A 24,229-nucleotide genomic window follows, 5' to 3' on the forward strand; every position below is an offset into this window, starting at 1 on the left:
CTTCTCTTCTCTTCTCTTCTCTTCTCTTCTCTTCTCTTCTCTTCTCTCTTTAGTATGAGAGATTGGATAGTGAGCAGTGTAGGAGGGAGGATCACTGGTCTGGAAGTCAAGAGGTTTTAATCCTTAATCTTCTAATAGTTAGTTGTATGACCTAGGGCAGATTAGTTTATATGGAATTAATTGCCTTATCCATAAAGAAAGGGAGTTACAATCTGTGATCTCTAAGGTTCCTTCCAGCTCTGAAGTGTTATTACCCTGTGATTCAAGAAATTGAACTGGTATAACAGCAGGCTAGAGAACCATTGCTGTCTGTTGCTGCTACTGGATTTAGAGTAATCTACCATTTGTTCCTTTTTTCCAGTGAGTAGAAGTGAGAAAAGAAGAGATAGTAGATTTAAATAAAGTAGCATTATAAAATGGAAAGAAAACTTAATTTGGATTTGGGAGACTTGTATTCAGGTCTCTCCTTTTTGTTTCCTAGTATTGGGACCTTGGGCAAGTCACTTGTCTTCTTAACCTCAATTTTTTTGTCTTAAAAATGAAGATACTACTATTTTCATTACCTGCCCCCACAGGATTATTGTGAAGAAAGTATTTATAAATTATAAATTGAAATAAAATTGAGGTGTTATTGATAATAAAGCTAACACTATTAGTATGCTTTTAGCCAAGTTAACTGCTAACCTTAGTTTCTTCATTAAATTCAGCAAAGCATGATGTTGCTTTTAAGTCCCTTTCCTAGAATTACATGATTTAATTTATGTGTATGACTTTTAAGGAAGATTAAATCGAGACTTTGTATCTTCAGTTGCCCTGGCAACAGGATGCTGGAGTAGGCTCCTTACAGGCTTTCTTCACAGAGTCCTTTCTTAACTTGTTTGCTTCTGCTTCATAACCACTTCCAGTGACATTTGCTCCATGAAGTGTATTTCTTAAGGTGCCTCAGCCAGGATTAGCCCACTAGGATTTCTGTGACTATGTGGTGACTAAATAAAACAAAAGACTTATGCATTTGTTTGTTTCTAAACTCAGCTGTAGAACAGCTGTACTATAACTAACTTGGACTGTGCAATATATAGACAGTTTTCCATACTGGTAGGAGAAATGGGTAATTTCTACTTATAAGGTTAATTATTTTAGCAATATGATGAATTAGTCTCACAAGTATTCCAATTTGTCATAAAATCATGCTTATGAAAGAAAAAACTAATAAATGAGGAACACTTTTAGGAATAGACACAAATTAAAGTTTCATCTTACTCAATCTTTATTGACATACTCCTTTGTTATTTATTGACATGCCCTGTTGTTATGGTGCCATTATTTTCAAATAAACAAGTCACTTAAATTAGAAAATTGTGTTCTACATGTGATGTCTTTTGGCTGAAATTACTATTTTCTTCTGTTTTGCAAATGCAGGTATAGAACTAAAATATGCGTGAAATAAGCTGCTGCTATTGTTACTTAAGTATTGAAATGCATCTAAGGCATGTACCCACGGCATAACGTCATCAATAAAATACATGAACTAGTTTAAATCTGAATAGTGGTGCTGTTGTTATGTGTTGGGAACTTTCATAGTTTGGAATAGAATAAAACTATCTTGCATGCATAGCATATATGAATAAAATATAAAATATGGAGTTATAAAATATAAAAGTATAAAATATAGTTAGAACGTATCCCATTTTAAGTGAAATTTATCAGTTTTCAAATGTAGAATTGATAAAACAGAATATTGGTTTTTTTTTCAATATATAACTTGAAGCTTCAAATTTAAAAAATGTTTTGGTAGAGTATATTTTATACTAGATTATATCTTTTAGATAAATATTTTAGCCCAATTCCATTGGACATTGAAAAATTCGGTTTATGAAAGGAGAGATGTCAAATTTCAGGAAACTGTAACTGGGATTTAGGTGAGATGACCCTTTGGTTGGAAAAATTACCGTGGTTCGGAAGGGTTTGTTTCACTTTTATATTTGTATTCAAGTGCCTGGCACATAGTAGGCATTTAATATATACTCTTCTGAACTCCTAGTTTCTATCATGGTCTTTATTTTTCTTCCAGTCAACTAGGTTCAACCTCAGAATCACCCTCAAATCTGCATTTACTCTCATCCCTCATATCCAGCTAGTGTCCAAATCTTGCCAGTTCTACTACAAGATCTCTAACTGCTCCTTATTGTCCACTGATGTGGCTCCTTTCCTAGTTCAGGCTCACATTACTTCTCACATAGACCTCTCCCAATAGCTTCTACTCCAATTCATCCTTAATACAGCTGTCAAGTTATCCTCTCATCAGTAAACACTACTCGCTCCCTAGGATCCCATACAGACTTCTCTCTTTGATATTTAAGACCAGCAGAAGAGGAGATATAGGGGAATGAGCAAGGTTATTGTGGAGAGAGGAGAATAAGCATTTATTTGGGCTTTTTTGTTTGTTTGTTTTGTTTTGTTTTGCTTAGGCAGTTGGGGTTAAGTGACTTGCCCAGAGTCACACAGCTAGTAAGTGTCAAGTGTCTGGTCTGAGACTGGATTTGAACTCAGGTCCTCCTGATTCTAAGGCCAGAGCTCTATCTACTGTGCCAGCTAGCTACCCCAGAATAAGCATTTATTAAGTATCTACTATATGCCAGACACTATGCTGAGCACTTTACTAATATTATCTCATTTGATCCTATTTGATCCTAGATGCTATTATTATTTCCATTTCACAGTTGAAGAAACTGAGGTTGACAGAGGTTAAGTGACTTGCTCAGGGTCGTGTACCTAATAAGTGTCTGATGCTGGATTTGAACCCAAATGTTTCTGACTCCAGGTCTGGTGCTCCATCTGCTGCACCATATAGCTGCCTTTACGACACGGCTCTTGCCTGCCCTTCCCACCTTTTTACATATTCTGCCTTTCACAGACACTTCGGTCCAACTTAGTTGAATTGTTGTTGTACGTCACATACAGCATTTCCTCTGCCATCTCCATGCCTGAAATGTACCCCTTCCTCTATTTTTCCTCTTACAAGAAAACCCCTTCTTTCCTTTGGAGCTCAACTAAAACATCATCTTGTACATGAGCCCTTTCCCCTTATGGACTTTTCTAACTGCTACTGCTCCCCCTGCCCCCTTTAGCTTGTGTTTATTTTGTATATATTTTGTGTATACTTTATATGTTGCCTTCCTCAATGGCATGCAAAGTCCTTGAAATTTGAGATTATTTCATTTTTGTCTTTAAATCTCCAGCACTTAACTCAGTGCCTGGCAAGTGGTAGGGGTGTTTGTTGTTTAAAAAAAAAACAGAAAAGGAACAAGTATGGAGAATATTCTCAGAGTGCTGACCAAAGTACAGGGTTGTAGAATGCTGTACTATATTGATGTAAAAGTTTTAGGAGACATTTGTCTCAAATGTGTGAGATACTACATAAGTGATCATCTTCTTAAAACCGTTTATTCTCAAAAATGGCCAACCTAGTTAGTTTCTTTGGAGTATTATATGATAGGGGAATAGATTTCTGAAAGTGGGGTCATGGTGTTAAGTTTTGTAATGATTGACAAAAAAAAGCAAATGATAACTATAGTACTCTCTATTTGGTCTTGTGACAAAAATAAGTTCAGAACAAAAACATTAAGTTCATCTCTAAATTGTGTGTATTTGTGTGAGTAGGTATCTCTGTGAATCTTTAGCCAGCATCGTTGAAATTTGAATGGAAAAATTTTTGTTTTCCATCAGCAATGGTTGAAAAAGGGTCTCCTCTCACCCCCTCTTGTATCACCCACCTTGTATCACATTTTTTCTTTAAGAACAATATTTTCTTTTTTTGGTTTGAATTTGGCTTTTTAAGATTCTTATTGTAGTCTTTAGAAATTTTCATCATAGGCCAGAATCAATGTGGTTGAGATTAAAAAAGAAATTTCTTCTCACTATTTCTTAGATAGAAATGGGTTAATTTTTTCGTTATTCTATTTCAAGGAGTGTGCTTTCATTCAGGAGTATCCAAAGATATGAATGACCTTAATGATTATTTTCTGTTATGAGGGTCAATATCATCAGAATGGCCAGTTTTTCAAAAGTGGCCTATTAATTTCCAAGGATCATCAATCAGCCTGAAGGGACTGCTGGAGTTACCACTTGTGATTTCATTGTTACAGGGAGGGCACGCCCAGTTAAGGAAACCCCCCTCTGCTTGTACAGGACTCTCTGTACTTGCTCTCCTCTGCACCTTTGAGGCTTGGAGAGTAGCTCGAGAGCCTTGAGAGCAAAGTGTCTTTCTCAAGGCCCCACAGCCAGTAACTAGCCTGAAAGGAAGAGAAAGGCTTGTCTCAACCTATAGGGATGCACAGGCTTCTTCCTTTTACCTTGTTATAAAATTCTTGTCTTATGCACTCTCCTCACCAGTGCCTTTCAGCAGTGGGCAAGTGTTCATTAGTAGACAGTTAAGTGAGCTGATGGAGTATTGTACATTTGAGATAGGCCTCACTTTTGTATACTACCCGTTTTTGAAAGTACAGACCTGTGATGGATGTCATCAGTATATGATACTGTATACCAGTGCAGTTCTGCAACTCTTCTACGATTTAGAACTTAATCTTTAAAAAATTGCCTATGGAGCTAGAAGGTTGTTACTTGTCCAGTGTTGTAGCCATTATATGGCAGGGGCACGACTTTAACCTAGGTGTTCCTGACTCTTGAGACCGGTCCTCTTTCCGCTAAGCTATGCTGGAAAATACTAACTATGCATCATGAGCCTCAAAGTTACACATTTCCCCTTATCTTCTTAAGGTAACATAAAACAAAAAAAAAATTCAAAATCTAGACATTTTCTTCAGTCTCCTATCCCCTTCCTCTACCTCTGACCCCCAGATATTTTTAATGGGGCTACCACCAGGTCTAATTTTAGGAAGACAAAATGGCTGGGATTGAGAAATTTTACTTTATGTGGACTGAGTTCTGTTTATTTTAAAGAGGATATTGATAGAATTAATGAGTTTCCTATCTAGAGACCATGGTCTAGTCCTCACTCAAATACTCTGCAGGTCATTTATCTTTCTTTGGGGTCTAGTTTCATTGTTAAAAATAAGAGGTTGGCCTAGATTACCTCCACGAATATCCCTTTCATCTCCAAATTTCTGTGAACCTGTGATGATCATATGTCTTCTGTTTCTTTCTATTAGTTTTAAGTCATAGGCTAGAGACTCCAGTTAACTTTTAGAATTTTTGAATTCTGTATATTTCCAATTTTAGGATTTTTGTTTCAGTTCTCGTAATGGCAGTCTTTTTGATTTTTATCGATGTAGATTTCGTATTAGTATTTGCTGTTTTTATTTGTCCTATCTTATTTCACGTAACATTGTTTTGTTGAAGAAGCATTTGTTAAGCGTTTACTGCTATGTGTTAGGTGATATGCTAGTGCTGGACGCTGAGGATGCAAGTCCAAAACAAAACTATCCTTGCCTGCTCTAAAGGAGTTTTCATTCTGTTAGAGGGAGAGGGGTGCAACATGTAAACAGATATATAAGTCTTATATCATTTGAGGAGAAGGCACACCAGGGGAATTGGGAAAGGTTTCCTGTACCAAGTGGCTGAGCAGAGGTCTAAAGGGATCTCAGGATTCAGATGGGCATTGATGAGGTGTGTAATATATTCCAGGAATGGACAATAGCATGTTGAAGGGCCCAGAGAGGGGAGGGGGAAGTGCTTGGGTTCAAGCAGGCCAATTTGGTTGCAATAGAAAGTGTCAGGAGTGTGTGAAGGGGACTATCATGAAATAAGTCTGGAAAGGAAGCAGGCTGGAAAGGAGTTGCTAAACTGAGCGAGCAATTTGCATTTTATCCTGGAGGCAGTAGATAGCCGCTGAAGATTCACATGCAGCATAGCTTTTCAGCTATAAGAAAAAAAAATCAAGGTCATCACCTTAATTGCATTTCTGGGTGGATCATTGCTATAGGCGTGTATTGTGTCACTTTACAGCTTTTAATTCTACAGGGTGCCTCTATAAAGACAGGACAAAGGAAAGAGTACAGAGCAAGAAGAAAAGACCAGAGATTTCAGGGTGCTTATAGTTGAATAGAAGAATATGATATGTATACAGATAACCAGTACAAAATATTACATAGTAAGTGCAAACACTTAAAAAATTATGCAGACAAAAGCAGAGGGGTGCACGGGCACAACACTAACAAATAGGATGGTATTGATTCTGTCATATTAGTAAAAAAAACACTTAACAAATCTATATGAAATACAGATTCGCTGTTTTATATACAACCCTTTTTCTGCGTTTTTTTATATTGAAATGTTTATATTTGTTGATATTTCTTACATTCATGATAAAAAAGGAATTAAAAATAAATTCATAAAGTAAGCAGAAGTGTAAGCAGAGTTCTAATGATCTCTGCCTAGGGGTAAAATCTCACAATAGTGTGAAAGATGGATTAGATAAAGGAGAAAGAGTAGAAGCTGAAACTATTATTAGAAATTATTGCAGTAATCTAGGTGGATAGCAATAGGGCTTGTGTAACATCAGTTACAGTGGTGATAAATGAAAGGGGTAGTACAAAGATAGAATTGACTGGGCTTCATAAGGGAATAGCTCAGAGTGATAAAGGAGGAGTTTTCACCACCTGAGGCCACAGAATCTCTGAACTGGGTAATTAATACCTAAAGGCCATGTAGTCTAACCTATATGTGTATGTAAGTCTCCTCTACAAAATACCTCTCAAGAATTCCCTCTATAAAATTCCTGATAAGACTAGCCTTTACCAGAAGATTTTCAGTGAGAGGAAAACCTTCCCACTACCTTCTGGGGAAGCCGTTTCCATTTTTGGTTGTAATTATTAGAAGTGATCACTATGATCTGTTATGCTGTGGTCAGGGCAGAGGCCCACATCACTAACACTTCCGTAGTCTGGGACATTATGCCTCCCTTGATGTAGCTTAAGATTTTATTAATTTTTTTTGCTGCCATATCATATCATTGAACTTGCAGTCCACTAAACCCTCCCCTCCCCCCAGGGGCTTTTTCAGATAAAATGCTATCTAACTACATCTTTTCCAATTTGCCCTTGTGGATTATTTTTTTTATCCTAAGATATACATTTGTATTCACTAAATTTCATCTTATTCAGTTTAATCCAATGCTCAGGCCTGTTGAGGTTTTTGTTTTTGTTTTGAATCCTGACCTCTATATAGTTTGTTAGCTACACCTCCCAGATTTGTCACCTTTAAGTTTGATAAGCATTACTTATCAGAGAAATTAATGAAAATATTAAATAGTACAGGCCCAATATAGATCTCTGTGGCACTACACAAGAGGCTTTGTTTTAAGCTGTCATTGAATCATTATTAACTGTTATTTGGGTCTTGCCATCTGGTAATTTCAGAATCCACTGGCCAAATAGTATTATCTCATTTACAACTTTATTTCCATCTTTCCCATAAGAATGGCTTGGAAGACTTTTGTAGAATCTACAAAAATGGTATTTATAACATTTCTCTGATCTGTGAGGCTAGTAGTCCTTTCCCAAAAGCTAATAAAATTAGTCTGGCATTACCTTTTCTGGCCAGAGCCATGCTGGCACTTTGGATCACTACTTCCTTTTTTACATATTCACTAGCCATTCTTTTAATAATAATAGCTTATGGAGTGTGGCCAGCAATCCAACACAAGGTCACTGATGTATAATTTGATGAATACAGTTTTTTGTTTTTGGAAAATTGCAATTATTTGCTCATTTCAGTCCTGAAATTCTTTTGCTTTGCATTATTTTTAAAAGGTCACTGATAGTGACTCAACAGTCACAATCAGCAGTTTTTCCAAATCTAGAAGTGTGGCTCATCTAGACCTTGTGACTTGAATTCATCCAGGACAACTAGGGGCTCTTTTATTATTTCCTTTACTGGCTCCTTCAACTTTTGATGAACTCTTTGTTCAGTCTATAGATTATTCTCCTTGCAAAGAAAACATCGGAAAATAAGTTGAGGAGTTCTGCCTTCTCTTTGTTTTGAGTTTTCAAAGACATCAGATATCATTGAGCCATTCAACCTGAGGAGCAGTTTTTGATTCTCTTGTTACCCTGACAAAACAAACAAAAATTCCCAACGTTGCCCACCTGCCCCTTTTAAAAAAAAAGTTTTTAATTAATTAATTTATATGTATTTTATATTTATATTTATTGTATCACTGAGCTTATTCTGAGTTTTAGTGGCTCTAACATTGTAATTATAGCAATATGCCACACTTTTGTATACATTTTTGTTACCTGTCTTGCCTGTTTTTTGCACAAGTTTTTTTTTTTTTAAACATATGTTGATTGATGAGATCCCTATGTGTCCATATTGGTCTCTTTAGATAAATGCCCATTTTTCTCCTTATGGACATTATTTCTCTTTATTTTCTTAGAATTCCATTCTTGAGAGCTTGTCATTTTCTCCTGAGCCTACTTCCCATGTAGAACCTTAGCTTATCGTAGTGTTAATAATGTGAAATGCTGTATGAATGTTGTGTCAGAAAAATTTAGGATAAGAGGAATAGTTTTAACGAGAAAGAGAAACTTGATCCTAGATATTTTGAATTTGAAATGCCAGTAAGGTTGGTAACTATTAGAAATATCATATCATAACCTAGAAATGAATTAGAAACAGGAATTTTGGAGTCGTTTTAGTGAAAGAAATTGTTGAAGCTCAGAGAATGATTATGACTGTCCTGGGAGAGAGAGTTTAAATGAACAGAAAATAAATAACTCTTTTAACGTATTGTAAGAAAGGTAAAGACAAAATGAGAAATGAATAAAGCCAGGAAAGGAGGAGAATAGAAGAGAAACTATAGAGACATAACAAGTTTCTAGTAAAAATTGACTGATTAGGACCTAACATTAAGAAACCAGTTATTCATCTGTTTACTTATTTATTGAGAACATTTATCCATTTAGAAAATTTTGGAAAATATCATGTAATGTGAGTCCATGAAAGTGAGAGCCATAGAACTTGCAGAAAATGGGTAGGGGGAGAGATGATGGAACAGTGCAGAGAAAACATGATTAGCTTATTTCCTTAAAAAGGATATTCAAATTCAGAAAACTTTAATGGGCATAGTAGCCTTGATGATGAAGTTTTTACTTGAGAATTAGATAGCGTAATTAGAAAATAAGTAGAGTTGAAGTGTGTTTTAGGATCATCTGTGCAGATGAAAAGTAAGATTAGTAGTTAGTGTGTCATTCAGAATATTGATAATTAAATGCTTAGCTCTCTGGCACTATTGCTACCTACAGTCTATGAAAATTCAGATTTCTCTGTTAGTATATCATTTACTCTATATAATGTACAAGGTCTAGTATGGTGATATGACTCCTTCAGTTAATTGTTCATGGTGGCTGCTAATGTGGCTACAAATAAACTAATTCTGTACCGCACATTTAGAAGTTAGAAGATGCACTTAATTGTTAGTATGTTTAGTTTTCAATTCATTCATTTGAGTTTTATATTAGTACTTTATTGTCATCCATGCTACATGTTGTGTCTGACTAGTACTATGCATGGCTCACCCCCAATTCTCAAATTGTATTTTTGTCTGTAGAAGTTCATCCATTTTAAATAATTAGGTTGAGACCAGAGATAATATGATTAGCTTTATTAGCTCTGTAATGTTTTATATGTATTGAGTCATGCAATTTACCCCTCTCTAAAATAAAAAAAAAAAAAATTGAAGTAAAAGTAAAGTAAATGAAAAAAGGATTATTTGGGATTGGCTAGATCTGAGTAAGGATGGATTTACCCCCCCCCCCCAAAGTCTCAAGTTTCTATTGAACTCACTGGAATTATTTCTTTTTAAAAACACATTTCATATTTATAACTGAAGTAATAAATTAAAATGTTTGCTTGTATAAAGCAATATGTTTAAATAACATCTTTAATGATATCTAAAGATTATTCATGGTAACCGAATAGGAGATAATTAACCTTTAAATGACTTAAACTATTTTCCTTCAATGGGATCTTCAGTTAACAAAGTAGTTAAGTCATCATTTGATTTTCTAATATAGTTACAAAATCTGAAAGTGTATAGTATGTATTTTCTACGCCTGTGAGTTATGAAGAATTTGTTAACATTATGTTGAACAATAAAATTGCAGATTTTATAGAATGTGTGATAAAACCAAGTTACAAAATTACAATATCTCAGAGTTAGTAGGGAGCTCAGAGGTTAAACTTCTGTGGAATTAGGAGTGCCCTCTACAGGGATCTTGATAAGTGATGTTGTCTGTACTTTGTACTCTCTCAGTGCTCCATCTAGTCTTTACATATAGCAGGATCTTAATAAAAGTGTGATGAATAAATGAATAAAAAAGGAGAGCCAGTAAAGCATACTGGGAATAAGCAGAGTATTTCAGGGCATTGTCTACTTGAACATTTGTCATGGAGGTGGTTATAGAAATTGGGAGTAGCAGAAAAGTTGAGCAGTTATAATGAAGAAACTGTATGTTGAGATCTTTATAAGGTCATTTGATTATTTTTTCCAAAAACTAGAATCCTATAATTTATAAAGTTTTGGTAAATACCTCCCTAAACCATGTGTTGGGAGTTTTATATCAGTGTTCCAATGTCATCTTTGTTACGTGTTAAATCAGGGGCACCCCTGGTGTGTCTGGCTAGTGCCATGGCTCACCCCTCAGTTTCTGCTTCTTTGCTTCATCCTCCAGATGTGTGCTTTCCAATGTCCAGATCTGCAAGTGGTGAAAGAAGTTACAAAGGTAAGTATATGGGAGGTAAAATTTGGGAGGGATTGTTTTTTCCTGCTTGGTCTCTTCTTCAGCCTGGCATTTCACTTAACCTTTCCTTGGTTCTGACCTCACTCCCTTACAGTTATAAAATTCCTGAAATTACCCATAGCATGATAGAATTTTAGAGCTGGAAGGGACCTCAGAAATCTCCTAGACCTCCTCGTTTTTTGAATGTAGAAACTGATGCTCAGCTAGGTAAAATAACTGAAGATCACGTGGAGCCAGAGACAGCACTAGAATTCAGGAATTGAGGGTTTTCCCCATTAGTTATGATAATGAATAATGATATTATAATATTACTACCTCACATTTCTGTAATTCTTTAAGAGTGCTGTCCTCATAGCCAGCCCCATGAGATGGATAGTGATATAGAAAAATATTGTTTTATAGGCAAGGAAACTGAGATTCAGAAAGGTGAAAATTATCTGTCTAAAGCCATAAGCTAACAAATAGTAGAGCTAATATTCAAACTTTCGTCCTTTGTCTCAAAATGAAGCATTCTTTCAACTAATCCTTGCTTCGAAGCCATAGAAGAAGAAATGTTTTCCCTCTTTTATTTTGGAGGAAATTTTGGGGGAAAAATTCTGTATTATGTTTGTGGAGGGGAAGAAGAAATTTATTACATACCTAAAATAACTTTGCTATTTTACTGTGGTAATTTTTAAGAATGGTAGATCTCATCCATATGACCTCTTACAATCATTTTTTTAAAAAAGGTGTATAGATGTATACTTGTATAAACACTTAAACACATGATGTGAGGAAGTATAGCCATGGCGGTTAAGAGGGTAGAATTAGAATAAATAGCTATGTTGGATTTTCTTTGGATATTTCAAAGAGGAGAGGATTCTAAAATAATGAGAAAGATCTCAGGTTTTACCATATGTAAAAAAGTACTGCTACTGACCCTACTTTCTCAGCTGTCTAAAATCTTACTGCAAATGGCCGTCAGGGAACAAATAGGTCTTTGTAGATAATTTCTCACAAACTGTTGCCCAGTTATTCCACTACAGACATTTACTCAGGGCTGGAGACCAGAACCAGGTTCTTACTCTGCTTCTTGGGATAAGTGCCACAATCTGCTATTTGCTTCCATTGCTCAGTACCAGGCTAGGATTCTCTAATGATTGTTGCTCTCCATGACCCTTATTTGCAGATCCCTCCATCCTCAATTCAACCTGTAACTGGATAGTAAATGACAGAGCTGCCAGATGGGACCTGTTCCTGCACTCTTACCCTGGTTCAGGAATCCCCTGGGATTTTTTCCTACATGGGTGCTTTCTGCCCTGGTGCCCAGTCTCAGCTCTTTTTCCCTCCCCTGGATACACATGGGCTCTGGGCCAGACACTATCCTAGTGCTTGTAGAACTCTCTGCCTGTCTCCTCAAGCCATCCTGAGCTTCAAAAATTACTCACTGTAACTTTTTCTTGTATTTTCTGATATGAATCGATCTGGCAAGTTTTCTAAATCTTAGTGGAGGGTAGAAGATATTTGGTAAACCAAGGCTATATTTCTTGCTATTCTACCCTTCCCAATGATCTCTTGCCCTTTTTTAGTAAAGAGCAATACTAGAATTAACATAGTATCATCACTGTATTCATGGTCCTAATATCAGGGTTGTATTTCTGGCTCTGACACTTACTAACCATCTTATGAGGATTGCATTTTTTCTCTCTAATCTTCTGTTTTCTCAGTTGTAAGATGAAGATTACAATGCTTACACTAATAGCTGTCTTATATAGAGATGTGTATATATGTACGTACATATCTTTCTGTCTGTCTGAATAGAAGCTGTTGTTAGCTGTTTTGCAGAATATTATGGTCTTTGGCTGTCCCTCATTATAATACTGCTTCTGATTTAGTTCAATTAGACTTTCATCAAATGCCTGCAGTGTGTAATATCCTGTATTAATCTCTGTACTAGTCATTTTTGAGTTACTCTTGGGTTCATCGATAGACAGGTTTTTAAAACTTTCAGATGTTTTCTCCTCCTCTGTGTGTCTCTGCAAACATAAATCAAGTGTAAAATATGCTTTAGAAAACAGTTCTAAAAGTAATTTTAATTATATAATTTATGTAGTATTTTACCCGGAGACTTTTCATGTGTATATTAGGTCATTGGAGCTTCAAAACAGCATTATGAGTAAGGCAGGGATTTTTGTTCCTATTTTTCAGATGATAGGTTAAATTAGTTTTCAGAGGTCACATAACTAGTATGTGTTGAAGACAGGATTGAACACTTTCTCATTTTACTAAAGCTAAATAATCCAGAGCTAAATCCTTTTTACCTTGTTGCTTTTATTCAATAAATTTCTTAAACATAATCCTATTTGATATATGTATTTACTAGTGGGCAATATTAGTTATTGCAAATATATATTGTATATGTATATATGTATTAGAATTTAGTCAAAGATGAAAATGATATAAGTAATAAATAAAAATAATCAAAAAAATTCATAATTATAAAAATTTTAAAAATACATATAAAAGTAAAATTATAAATAGAATTGTATGGTAAAGATTCCTTTTAAAAACAATGATAGCTTTAGTAAGAATATGATGGAAAACTGTAATAATCATGTAAAGCTGGAAGTGCCATGACACTTAAAATGCATGTGAAGGTGAAATTTACCATGAGCAATTAAAAACATTTTACCACAAATACAGTGAGCAAGGCACTGTGCTAGTGGTAGGGTTATGAAGAAAAAGTTAAAACGGTACCTACCTTTAAATAGTGAAATTCATAATCATTCATCTGGTGAGTCATTCAGTGATATTTTATTGAGCTTATATGTGTAGAGCAATAGGATGATTTAATTAAAGAACACTCATGTTTATTTTTTTCTTTAAATGAGGATTACCATAAAACTCTTACATTCAGCATTTCATTATAAAACATCCCATTTTTATTAAGCCTATAATGTATGAACCATTTTTCTTTAATTTTGGTAAGGGGGTGATGGTGATTTTAGTCCTCACTGGGAGAACTCCCCTTCCCAATGCCGACCTGTAACTCATCAGTAATAGTCTTAAAGAGCTGCCCAGGGCTTCTGGGAGATTATGTGGTTTGTCTGTATGGATTACCCAGAGACCTCATTTGTATCTGAGGGAGGGCTGGAGCTCAGGTTTTGCTTACCCCAGGACTGACCCTCTGTCTCTTATATCTGTCTTTCAACAGTAATACAGTTGAAAAACAACTAAATATGTTATTCATTGTATGCTTTTTTAAATTGCTATTCTTTTGCCACATATGAATATGTGAAATGAACTTAATTATTTATGTATATAAACCTTTATTTAAATACTCATCGAGAGGTCAAAAATAATCTCTAATTTAGGTAGTCCATTTTCTCAACATGGAAGACACCAAGACAATCAAGAAATCATATGCATCTATTATATATAGAGTCCAGTTTATAAGTTTCCTTAAATGTATCTTGTTGCATAACCATCTAGCACATAGCACATTGTTCGATGATAAACCTAGTTAAATTAACCTTAAGTTGTTCACCGGATGATGAATTTTTTTAACCCTGTAATTCATGAAGATCATGTACTAAGGTGTAAAATGGTGATGTCCTGCACTAGTACAGAGGGTCCGAACTTTTCTAAAACCATAACCTCTTTGAGGCATGTGGGTACTCTGAATCTGAAGAGGCTCTCAATAGCTAGAGTAGCACTTAATAAATGCTTGCCTAATTGACTGGGCAGTTCTGATTTTCATTGTGCCTAGAAATGGCACAGCTCAGTTAGAATGAATTTAGCATTATGGTTTCTAGGGGACTCAGGGAAAAGCCTTATATTTAGAGTCTGGTGACCTGGGCTTTAATCCTGGCTTCATACTTAACTGTGTGTGATCAAGATGATCACTTAACTTCTCTGGGCTTCAGTTTTCTCTTCTGTAAAATCAAGAAGGTTCTATTTGACAAACATGTAGTAAGTACCTTTTACATGCACGGCAATAGGTACTTGGAATGAAAAGACATGTGAAGAGTTCTCTGATCTCTAGGACCTTTCTGTGTACTTGGGCCATACATTATGTAGACAGAAAGAGAGAGCTTAATGCAAGTTAAATAGGGAAGGAGTACTACTAAATGGGTGGAATCAGAGAGGTATAATACCTAAGCTGAGTATTGGAGGAGGAAAGGAAGGATTCTTTCCAAACTGTCAAAATGAGGATGATTTAAGGTCTTCAGGCTCTAAAGACTATGATTCTGTATGCTTTTCTTGCTCGGAACAATGATAGCTCTGGTTCTTAGGATTTTCTTATATCATATATACATGTATAAGCTGCTATTTTTTTTTTCCCATTCCCTTATGGTTTTTAGGGGAGAGAAAGAGAAATGCATACATTTAAGGTGCAAGACAATAAATAAAGAAGAGACCCCCCTGGATTATTGTGGATTTTTTAATTTAATTAACATTTTTGACTGTCACTTAGTTTTCAGAATTCAGTGTTAATAAAATTTATATTGTATTGTCAGGTTGGAGCATTGCAGTTTTCCTTGCTAAATATAATTCAATGTTGAAATGAAAAGGGCAGCCTTTGGTAGCATTTTGTGTCTTATTCCTTTCCATAATAAGTCAAATGGATTCTGATTTGTGAATTACTTTAACAGTAAAATTTTGGATGTTATAGAGCACTAGAGAAGGTAGGAGTGGATAAGCCATTAAAAAGTAGGTTATTTTTGAAGTTTAGGTGATAGTTCAGTGTGGAGACAGAAGGAAAGGAAATGAGTTGGGAAAGGCTTATGTTTAGGCAGTTTCAGCTTTTCATTGTAATACATTTCTGGAGATTCCGTTAGAAAACAGAACAAAGAAAATAGATCTTTTTTTTTTCTTCTCCATGTGCATTTCATAGTCACTGTGTTGACATTGGTGGTAAGGCTGAGTTTACTAATGGCTGATTGGATTAAGACCTCAAAAGGAAAATGTAAGGTTTTGTTTATTTTTGTTGTATGGATTGGTAAAGTTTGAGGCTTTTTTACAGTAAAATCTTGATTAACTGGAACCTTCCTTTAATCAAAAGATTTTGTTTTTGTGGATTATATATGTTTTTCATTATTAAGAACAGGTAAAAAATATAACTTGACATAGAGAAGTAGTTTTTGAAAAACTCAAAACTCCTTTTGGGTTTTATCTAAGAGTCAGTATATATTTAGATTAGTTTTTTATACCATCTACATCTAGAGTACTATACAATTAGAATTGATATTCAGAATGATGATTCTGAATCATCAAAGAAAGATTAAATTATAAGATTGTATTGTTCCTGTATTTTAAAACAATTTTCTGTCACCGCTTAAACAATTAAAGTAACCCGGAAATGTTACTTCCTATGTCTTCTTAAAGTTATGCTGTGTTATATTTATTAAGAAGGAAAGGTAGCATATGAATGTAAAATATGGTGTTTTCTTCAAACAATTAATTTTTTTAAATGTTTATAGTTAGACCCCTTAGGAAGAGGATGTGGAATAGGAGCAGATTTCAGTTCAAAGTGTTTATAGTAACTCTTTCAGTTAAACTAGGTTCATTTTGATGCTGTGAATATGAACTAATTACAGTGTCAACCTTATGGAAAATTTACACTGTCACCATGACCAGTTATTTTCTTTCTGAGTATCTGGTGTAGTCATTTCTTCAATGGATAATTTTCTTTATACATTCATTTCTCCTCTATTTGCCATCATTTTGAATATCTTTCTGGTGATTTTTTTTTTTTTTGCTGCTCTTGTCATAATTGTATTTTTCTATTCTTGTCATATTTTCTTCTTATTTTAAATACAATTGTGTTTAAGTAAACATATTTAAGGAAATGTGATTTTTTTGCAAATATGAAAAACCGTATAAGAGTTAGATTTTTATGCTCATACATGGTTGTGAAGCACCCACTAGAGTAGGTAGTGGATCTTAAGTTTTTTACTGTGCACCAGTTTGTTAGGGTGGAAGATTCCTTATTACATTTACTCTGATTTTTTATTGCAAAATAAAAATAAGAACAAAAAAAATTTCATTTAGAATGTATTAAAAGAAGTGCTGCTCGTGATAGATACTAACGAGGGGTATGTTTTAAATTTATTGTATTGTTTGTATCTATTTTATGTGTGCTTATATTTGTACTTGTCTTACCTGCTATACTATAATCTTCTTGAAGGCAGAGACAATTTTCTTTTTGCCTTTGAATACCTATCACCTAGTATGGTATAGGTGGATGGATGGATTGAAATATAAGCATATTGGTGGGTCTGTGAAATACTGAACTTATGGAGCATATCTCTTTCTCTGTTTCTACATGTGTCTACATCTCTGTCTATCTATGTGTCTGTCTCTCTGTCTGTCTATCTTCCTAATTAATATTTTCTTTCCCTCCCAGCTTCACACCCTCTATAAAAAGAAGGAAAAAAACCTAACAAACCAAACAGATTTCTGCATTGGGTATGCCCAAAAATATATGTCCCATTCTGATTTTGAATTCATCCTCTCTCTGTCAGGAGGTGGGTGGTATTATTATTGGTCCTCTGATATGATTGGTCATTGTATTGATTAGGATTCTTAAGTCTTTCAGAGTTATTTTTCTAGCATTCCTATTGCTACCCCCAAACGTCTTTCTCACCTCCCTTACTCCTTCCCAACTAGAAACCAAGGAAAAGGAAGGAAATTAAAAACTCTTGCAGTAAATAAGCTTGGCCAAGCAAAACAAATCACACCATGGCCATGTTCAGAATGTTTGGGTTGAGCCTTTGTGTCTCACCTAACTATAAGGACATGGTGATATGCTTCATGGAGGGTCCTTTGGAGACATGGTCAGAGCTCTGAAGTCTTTCAGTACTGTTTTTATTTCCATTGCTGTTGTCTTTGTATATATTGTTCTGCTCATTTCACTCTGTGCCAATTAATACTGCCCAGGATTTTCTGAAATCATCTCTTTTGTTATTTTTTAATGGGGAAGTTATATTCCGTTACTGCCATATGCCACAATTTGTTCAGCCATTTCCTAATTGTCTAAGAGTTACCTCCTTAGGTTCCAGTCCTCACGATTCGGGAACAGGAAATTTGTTTCATTTTTCAATAAGCCATCATTAGAACCTACTACGTTCCATGCAGTGTGCTAAGTTCCAGGGATACAAAGAGAAGCCAAAAAAAAAAAAAAGTTTGCTCTCTCAGAGCTCACGTCTAATGTGGGAGACAATATATGAACAACTATATAAAAAACAGGATATATTCAGGACAGATTGCAGATAATCAACAGAGGGAGGTGCTAGAATTAAGGATGATTGGTTAAGGTGGAATAGAAGGTAGAGTTTTAGCTGGGACTTGAAGGAAGCAGAGAAGCCAAGAGATGGGAAATGAGGCAGCAGAAAATTCCAGGAGTGTGGGCAGCCAGCAAAAATGTTCAGATCAGGAAGACGGACAGAGGATTTCAGTGAACAAGGAGGCCAGTGTCATTTGGTTGCACAGTTTGGAGGAGGGGAATAAAGAAAGAATAAGAAAACCGGAATGGAGTGGGGGTCAAGTTGTGCAGGGCTTTGGCTGTCAAGTGGGATTTTATATTTGATCCAGTCAGTGAAATTGATTGAAAATGGGGGGTGACATGTTTCAGACTCGCACTTTATGAAGATCAATTTGGTAATTGAAGGGAAGATAGATTAGGGTGATGAGAGAGTTTAGGCAGGGAGACTCAGCAGCAGGCTGTTGGAATAGTCCAGGTGAGGTGGTGGTGAGGTGTAAGCTTGCACCAGGTGGCAGCTGTGTCAAAGGAGACAATGGGGCTTACCTGAGAAATGTTGAGAAGGTGGACTCCACAGGAGTTGGAAACAGATTGGATCCAGGGGCAGGGTGGTGAGAGAGAGTGAGGAGGAGTCTAGGATGACACTTTGATAATTGGGTGGATGATGATGCCCTTAAAAGTAACAGGGATTAGGAAGCAGGGAAGGCTTATTACGTGTGTAATTTCTATGGGACACCCATAGAATGCCCAGTGTACAGCAGGCGATATAATTGGAGGTGAGAAGGTCTGTAGATCTGGGAATTATCAGCATAGCAGATAGTAGTTGAATCCATGGGAACTGATGAAATCATCAAGAGAAATGTGGAGGATGCTAGTGCTTAGTGGGAGTGATTTGGATGAGGATCCAATAAAGGGTACTGAGAAGGAGCAATCTAGGGGGCAGGAGAACAGTTTCACAAAGACCTGGAGAGAAGAGACTAACAGGGAGAAGTGATTGATGGTGTTAAAGACTTCAGAGAGGTCAGGAAGGATACGGATTGACAAAAGGCTGTTAGATTTGGGGAGGGGAGATATAGGATGATAACCGGTAGAAGTGGGTGCATCAAACAAGGGATTTTTGAGGTTGGGGCAGACGTGGCTGAGTTTGTAGGCAGTAGCGAAGTAGCCAGTAGACAGGGAGAAACTGTAGATAAGAAAGTAAGTTTGATAGACGGGGGAGAGGAGAAGATAGAATGGTATCACTTGTACGTGCAAAGGAATTGGCAGGGAGAAGAACCACTTCTTCATGCGAGACCAATGAAGGACGAGATGGTGACAGATGGCATCTGAGTGATGTGAATTGAGAAACAGGGGAGAAGAAGGAACTAGCTCTCAGCAAATGACCTCATTTTTTTTTTTCGGTAAAATATTAGGCAAAGTTCTCAGCTGAGAGGGTGGAAGGAGAGGAAACCATGAGAGGTTTGAGGAGGGAGGAGAGGATGTTTCTAGTGATTTTTAACTGCTTTCCCTCCCCCCACTCTCACTTGTTTCCCTATGAGTTTGAAATTTTTCTATACCAAACTGTGAGTGGAGGGAGAGGGGGGAGGTTTGGGATTGTGACCCTTGTGCAAATGTTCAGTGTTAATGTTCAGTCCTTTTTCTGTTTCATATAAAAATGTGTTACACACTCTCCCCATTCTTTCCTCTGCCTTTGTCTGTTCTTTTTCTCATGTACCCTAATTGTGAAAAATAGCAAGTTCTACCCTCTCTATGCTCTTTCCTACCCTGATGTATTCTTTTTATCCTTCCTTCTTCACAGGGTTGTTATGAGAATTAAATGAAATAATATTTGCAAAGCACTGGGTGCCTGGCAAATAGGCATGTAATAAGTGATTGTTCTCTTCCCCCCTCCCCTCTCTTCTTCAACCCTCAGCAAAGAATCCACCTCCCCTCCACTCCTCCCCAGACTTCTATTCTTTTTATTTGATTTCCTGAGTACCCTTTGAAAATATTATGGTTCTGATAAGGACATTTGTTTGTTTTTTCCCTATTAAAGTATTAGTACTTTCTCATCATGTATCTCCCTCCAATTGCTCAGTAAATCTACCTTTCTAGATTTCTTTTGACTCCTATATTTGTATCACAGTTCCTACCTAGCATTGTGTGTTTGTCTTTTCATCAGAAGTGTTTAAAAGCTTCTATTCCATTAAAGATCCATTTTTTCCCTCCTGTAGGATTACATTTGTTTTTTAAAGAAAGTTTTTCTCGGTTGTAAACCTTTATCTTTTGCCATTTGGAGTATTGAATTCTTAGATCTTACATTTATAGTTGAAGCTGCTAAGTTTTGTGTGATCCTGACTATAATTCCTGGGTACTTATATGGCTTTCTAGTTGGTTGGCAGTACTTTTTTCTTTGATGTGGGAGTTCTAAATTTTGACTTTATTTTTTGAGATTCTGTTCCGGATACCATTGGTGAATTCTTTCTGCCTTTACTTTGCCCTCTGATTCTGTTAGACTTGGGCAGTTTTCAGTAAATACCAGGGCTTTGTTGTTGTTGTCATCATCGCTGTTTTGTTTGAACAGTGGTTTTCAGAGAGTCTTCTGAGTCTGAAATTGTCTTTCCTTGTCCTTTTTTCCCTGTTACTTTTTTTTTAATATCAGAAATCATATTTCTATTTTTTGGTCTTGTTTTTGTTTTACTGTTTCTTGCTCTTTCATAGAATTATTAATTTCTGTGTGGTCTATTGTACCCTTCAAGGAGTCTATTTCTTTGGTAGAGTTTACTACTTTTTCTTCTAAGCTATTTAGTCTCCTTCTAATTCTTTGCCCCAGGGCTTTCTTTTTTTTTAATCTCCTTCTTTTCTTTTACATATTCATGTAATTATTTTTTTCCTGGATGTCTCTATGTGAAATTGTTAACTCTTGCATAATTTTTGATATATTTTGATAATTTTTGAATTTTGATTTACTTATCTCTCTAGCTGTAATTCCTGAATTGGGCTTTGTGCAGGGAGTATCCTTTACTCTCACTTGCCCTTTTAATTGGGATGATCAGCCTTACTTGAACTCATACTTTGTTCCTAGGCTGATCTTTACCTTTCAGTGTTTGACTCCTTGGGATTTTTGAGATTCAGAGAGCTGGATCTTTAGTGCCCTCCTTGTAATCTCAGGAAAGGTAATAGTGACCTCAGATCCTCTAGAACTGATTGAGATTTCTTGGTTTTAACACCGTGAAGTTCCTTGGCCAACTTCCATTCCCTGAAGGCTTCCAAGACCCTACATTGTGGGCCTTGTGAACACCTTAAGGCTTTCTTAAAAGAGCCTTCTACTCTTGCTGCCTGTGGACACAGACCTTTGCAGGGTATATGTATTGCTAGCCCATCTCTGATTGTCTGGGAGGCTGTACTGTGCTGGTTCTGACTTTCCTGATGCTGACCAACTTTGTGTTGTTCTAGTATGGAAGGAGTAATAGTACTTTCTCATTTTATTTTCTGCATTATTATTTGATAGGAGAGGTGTGGGTTTGGATGGGTACCGGTCAGGCACCTGTCTTTTCTAGAAATCTTTCGTTTTTACTTGGATAAACATTTGAATGTCTGATATGTGTATGGCATCAATTTAATTTATGGTGGGCAGGATGAACTGAGCCATTTTTCCCATAAGAAATTCATCTTGGAAACTTATCTGTGGAGCTGAACATTAGTTTCATCACCTGTGAAATGATTATATAACTTATGTTAGATGAGTGCCTTTTCAAACACAAGTGCTAGGCTTTGTAGTGGATGGAGTGCTGGCCTTGGGATCAGGAAGACCTGAGTTTTGAATCCTGCCTGAGTCATTTAATAGCTGTGTGACTATGGGCTAATTTCTTAACTCCTCTTAGGCTCAGTCTTCTCATTTGTAACATGGGAATAATAATGTCTCCTCATAACATTGTTGTGATGCTCCAATGAGATAATATGCCTTTTTAAGGTTTACAGAGTTTTTTATATGCATTATCTCATTTGTCTGAGCAGGGTTTAAACTCAGGTCTTCTGCCTCCACTCGGTACCCAGTGCCACTTGTACAAAAAGTGTTTTGCAAACCTTAAAGCACTATACAAATGTTAACTACTGTTATTTTTAAAGATAAGTTTCTATTGTTTAGATTATTTTATTTCAAGATAACAAACCACAAATTACAGTTATGTTGAATTCTTTTGTGTTATATCATTTGCCAAAATTAGTCATTTCCTTCTGTGTTATCATGAAATGACCAATTAATCCACTCTTTGTATGGAATAGGAAGATAAACTCCAGATTCTGAACATTCAGGTTGAAGTAGTGAGCTCACAGTTCAAATTATAAACATTTGTGTCTGCTCTACCTGTTACTTGACAGGTCCTTTTAGAGTTTTTAACTTCAATGCGCACTGGATTGTTGGGAAGCCGATAGCATTAATAAAAATGTTCCAACGATGCGATTTAAGTTTCATCTTGTTGGTTTTGCCCCCTCGTTCATGTTACCAAGATTATTTTGGTTCCTTGTGGTTAGACTTTATCCCTGCAAAGAATACAAAATAATTGCTTGTTGTATTAAATTGGATTGAAATATAATCTTCAGGTAACTTGTGTTTATTTACACTAATTTTCCTTCTTTTAGAGCAGACCTGTACGACCCGCCTACTTACAAGGATTTTGGGCGGCCCACAAAAAACATAGAGGATGTTTTCCTAATTATTGGTTGCTCTTATAGAATAATGTTGAAATTAGTAAAATGATTATTTTTTATTACCTATGCCTTTTAATATTCATCCTTTTTTTTTTCCCCATGAGAAGCAGCATGGAATAATTGATAGAAAACTGGCCTTAGAAGTGAGATTCAGGTTTTATCTGACACATACCAGTTGTGTGATCCTGGACAAGTCAGTTAACCTCTCAGTGTTCAGCCAGTTGTAAGATTTAAATTTGAAGATTAAATGCTGATTTATGTTGATTAAGACAGTTTCTTCACTGGGAGTTCTCTATACCAATGAACTCACAGATCAATTTTTAAAAAATCTATTCTCCACTTTTCTCTCTCTCTCTCTCTCTCTCTCAAACAAGATGGAGAAAATGTGGACTGGGTGATAGTACAGATAAAAACTCACCATCATTTGAACAACTGCTCCAAAGAATATTGATTGTATATCCATCTGAACATGGAGGGAAATACTTAGTATTGTGACTCAAGATTCTAGCTTTTCCAACATTTTTCTCATTGATTTGGATATTGACATAGAAAACATGCTTATCAATTTTGTGAAAGACAAAGTGTTGGGAGATCTGGGTAATAATGTTGCATGATAGCTAGGAGCCAAAGTTTCTTGATAGGATAGAATGAGGAGGTGAAACTACGAAGGTGAAATTTTAAGATTTGCATGATTTTATAATGCTTTATATTCCTCCCAACAACTCCATGTGCATTTAAGGTTTTTTTTTTAAGTACATAAAAGATAAGAGGGGCCGATGGCTTTGATTAGTGTTCATATGATAAATACAAGTCAACAGGCATTTATTAAGTGATGGCATGTGCCAGGCACTGCACTGGGGATTCAAAGAAAGTCAAAAGACAGTTTCTGTTCCCAAGAATCTCACAGTCTAAATGGGGAGACAACATGCAAATCATCATGTGCAGACAAGATATATGCAGGATAAATTTGAAATAATCTTAGAAAGTACTAAGATTAAAGGGGATTAGGAAAAGCTTTTTGCAGAATGTAGAACTTTAGCTGAGACTTGAAGCAAACCAGGGAAACTAGAAGGCAGAGATGAGCAGAGATGAGCAGAGAGAGCGTTCCAGACATGGGGGACAGCCAGTGAGAATGCCTTGTAAATGCATATTGATTGATTGATATTTGCTTAGCTACTTAAGAAAATAATAAAATTCAGTAGAATATTGTAGGAAAAAGCTTTTGGATATAATTTGATAACTAGATAAAAGTTAATATTTAATTACGAGCACCATTTACTATATTCTGGTTAATGCTGTTCAATATAGTTCTGTATTATTTGTTTAGTTAAACAGGATGAAACATTTCTCTTTCATAGGTAATTATGTAATTTCCTAAATAAGAACTACATGTTTGAATCATAGAATTACATAGTTGGAAGAAATTTAAGTTTTCATTTAGCTCAACCCATACCCATGTTATGAATCCCCTCTAAAAATTTTTTACATATAGTCATCTAACAGTTATAGGAAATCATAATTTCCTTTCCATTTTTTA

The 24,229-nt window shown here is 35.7% G+C and overlaps 1 protein-coding gene across 3 annotated transcripts in view; it reads left to right on the forward strand.

The window, feature by feature from the left end:
• The window catches only part of CNOT2 (CCR4-NOT transcription complex subunit 2), a 174,141-nt gene that overhangs the window by 70,058 nt on the left and 79,854 nt on the right, over nucleotides 1–24,229 (forward strand). Inside the window, exon 3 of one of the 3 annotated variants that reach the window (XM_027872728.1) lies at nucleotides 10,692–10,742. The exons of the other annotated variants lie outside the window; for them this stretch is intronic. Within the exon in view, the coding sequence (XP_027728529.1) occupies nucleotides 10,692–10,742 (51 nt within the window). The remainder of the gene's footprint in view (nucleotides 1–10,691; nucleotides 10,743–24,229) is intronic. 3 annotated transcript variants of the gene reach the window in all.

Source organism: Vombatus ursinus, unplaced genomic scaffold (assembly GCF_900497805.2).
Source record: "Vombatus ursinus unplaced genomic scaffold, bare-nosed wombat genome assembly UNPS02003292.1, whole genome shotgun sequence".
Taxonomy (NCBI): domain Eukaryota; kingdom Metazoa; phylum Chordata; class Mammalia; order Diprotodontia; family Vombatidae; genus Vombatus; species Vombatus ursinus.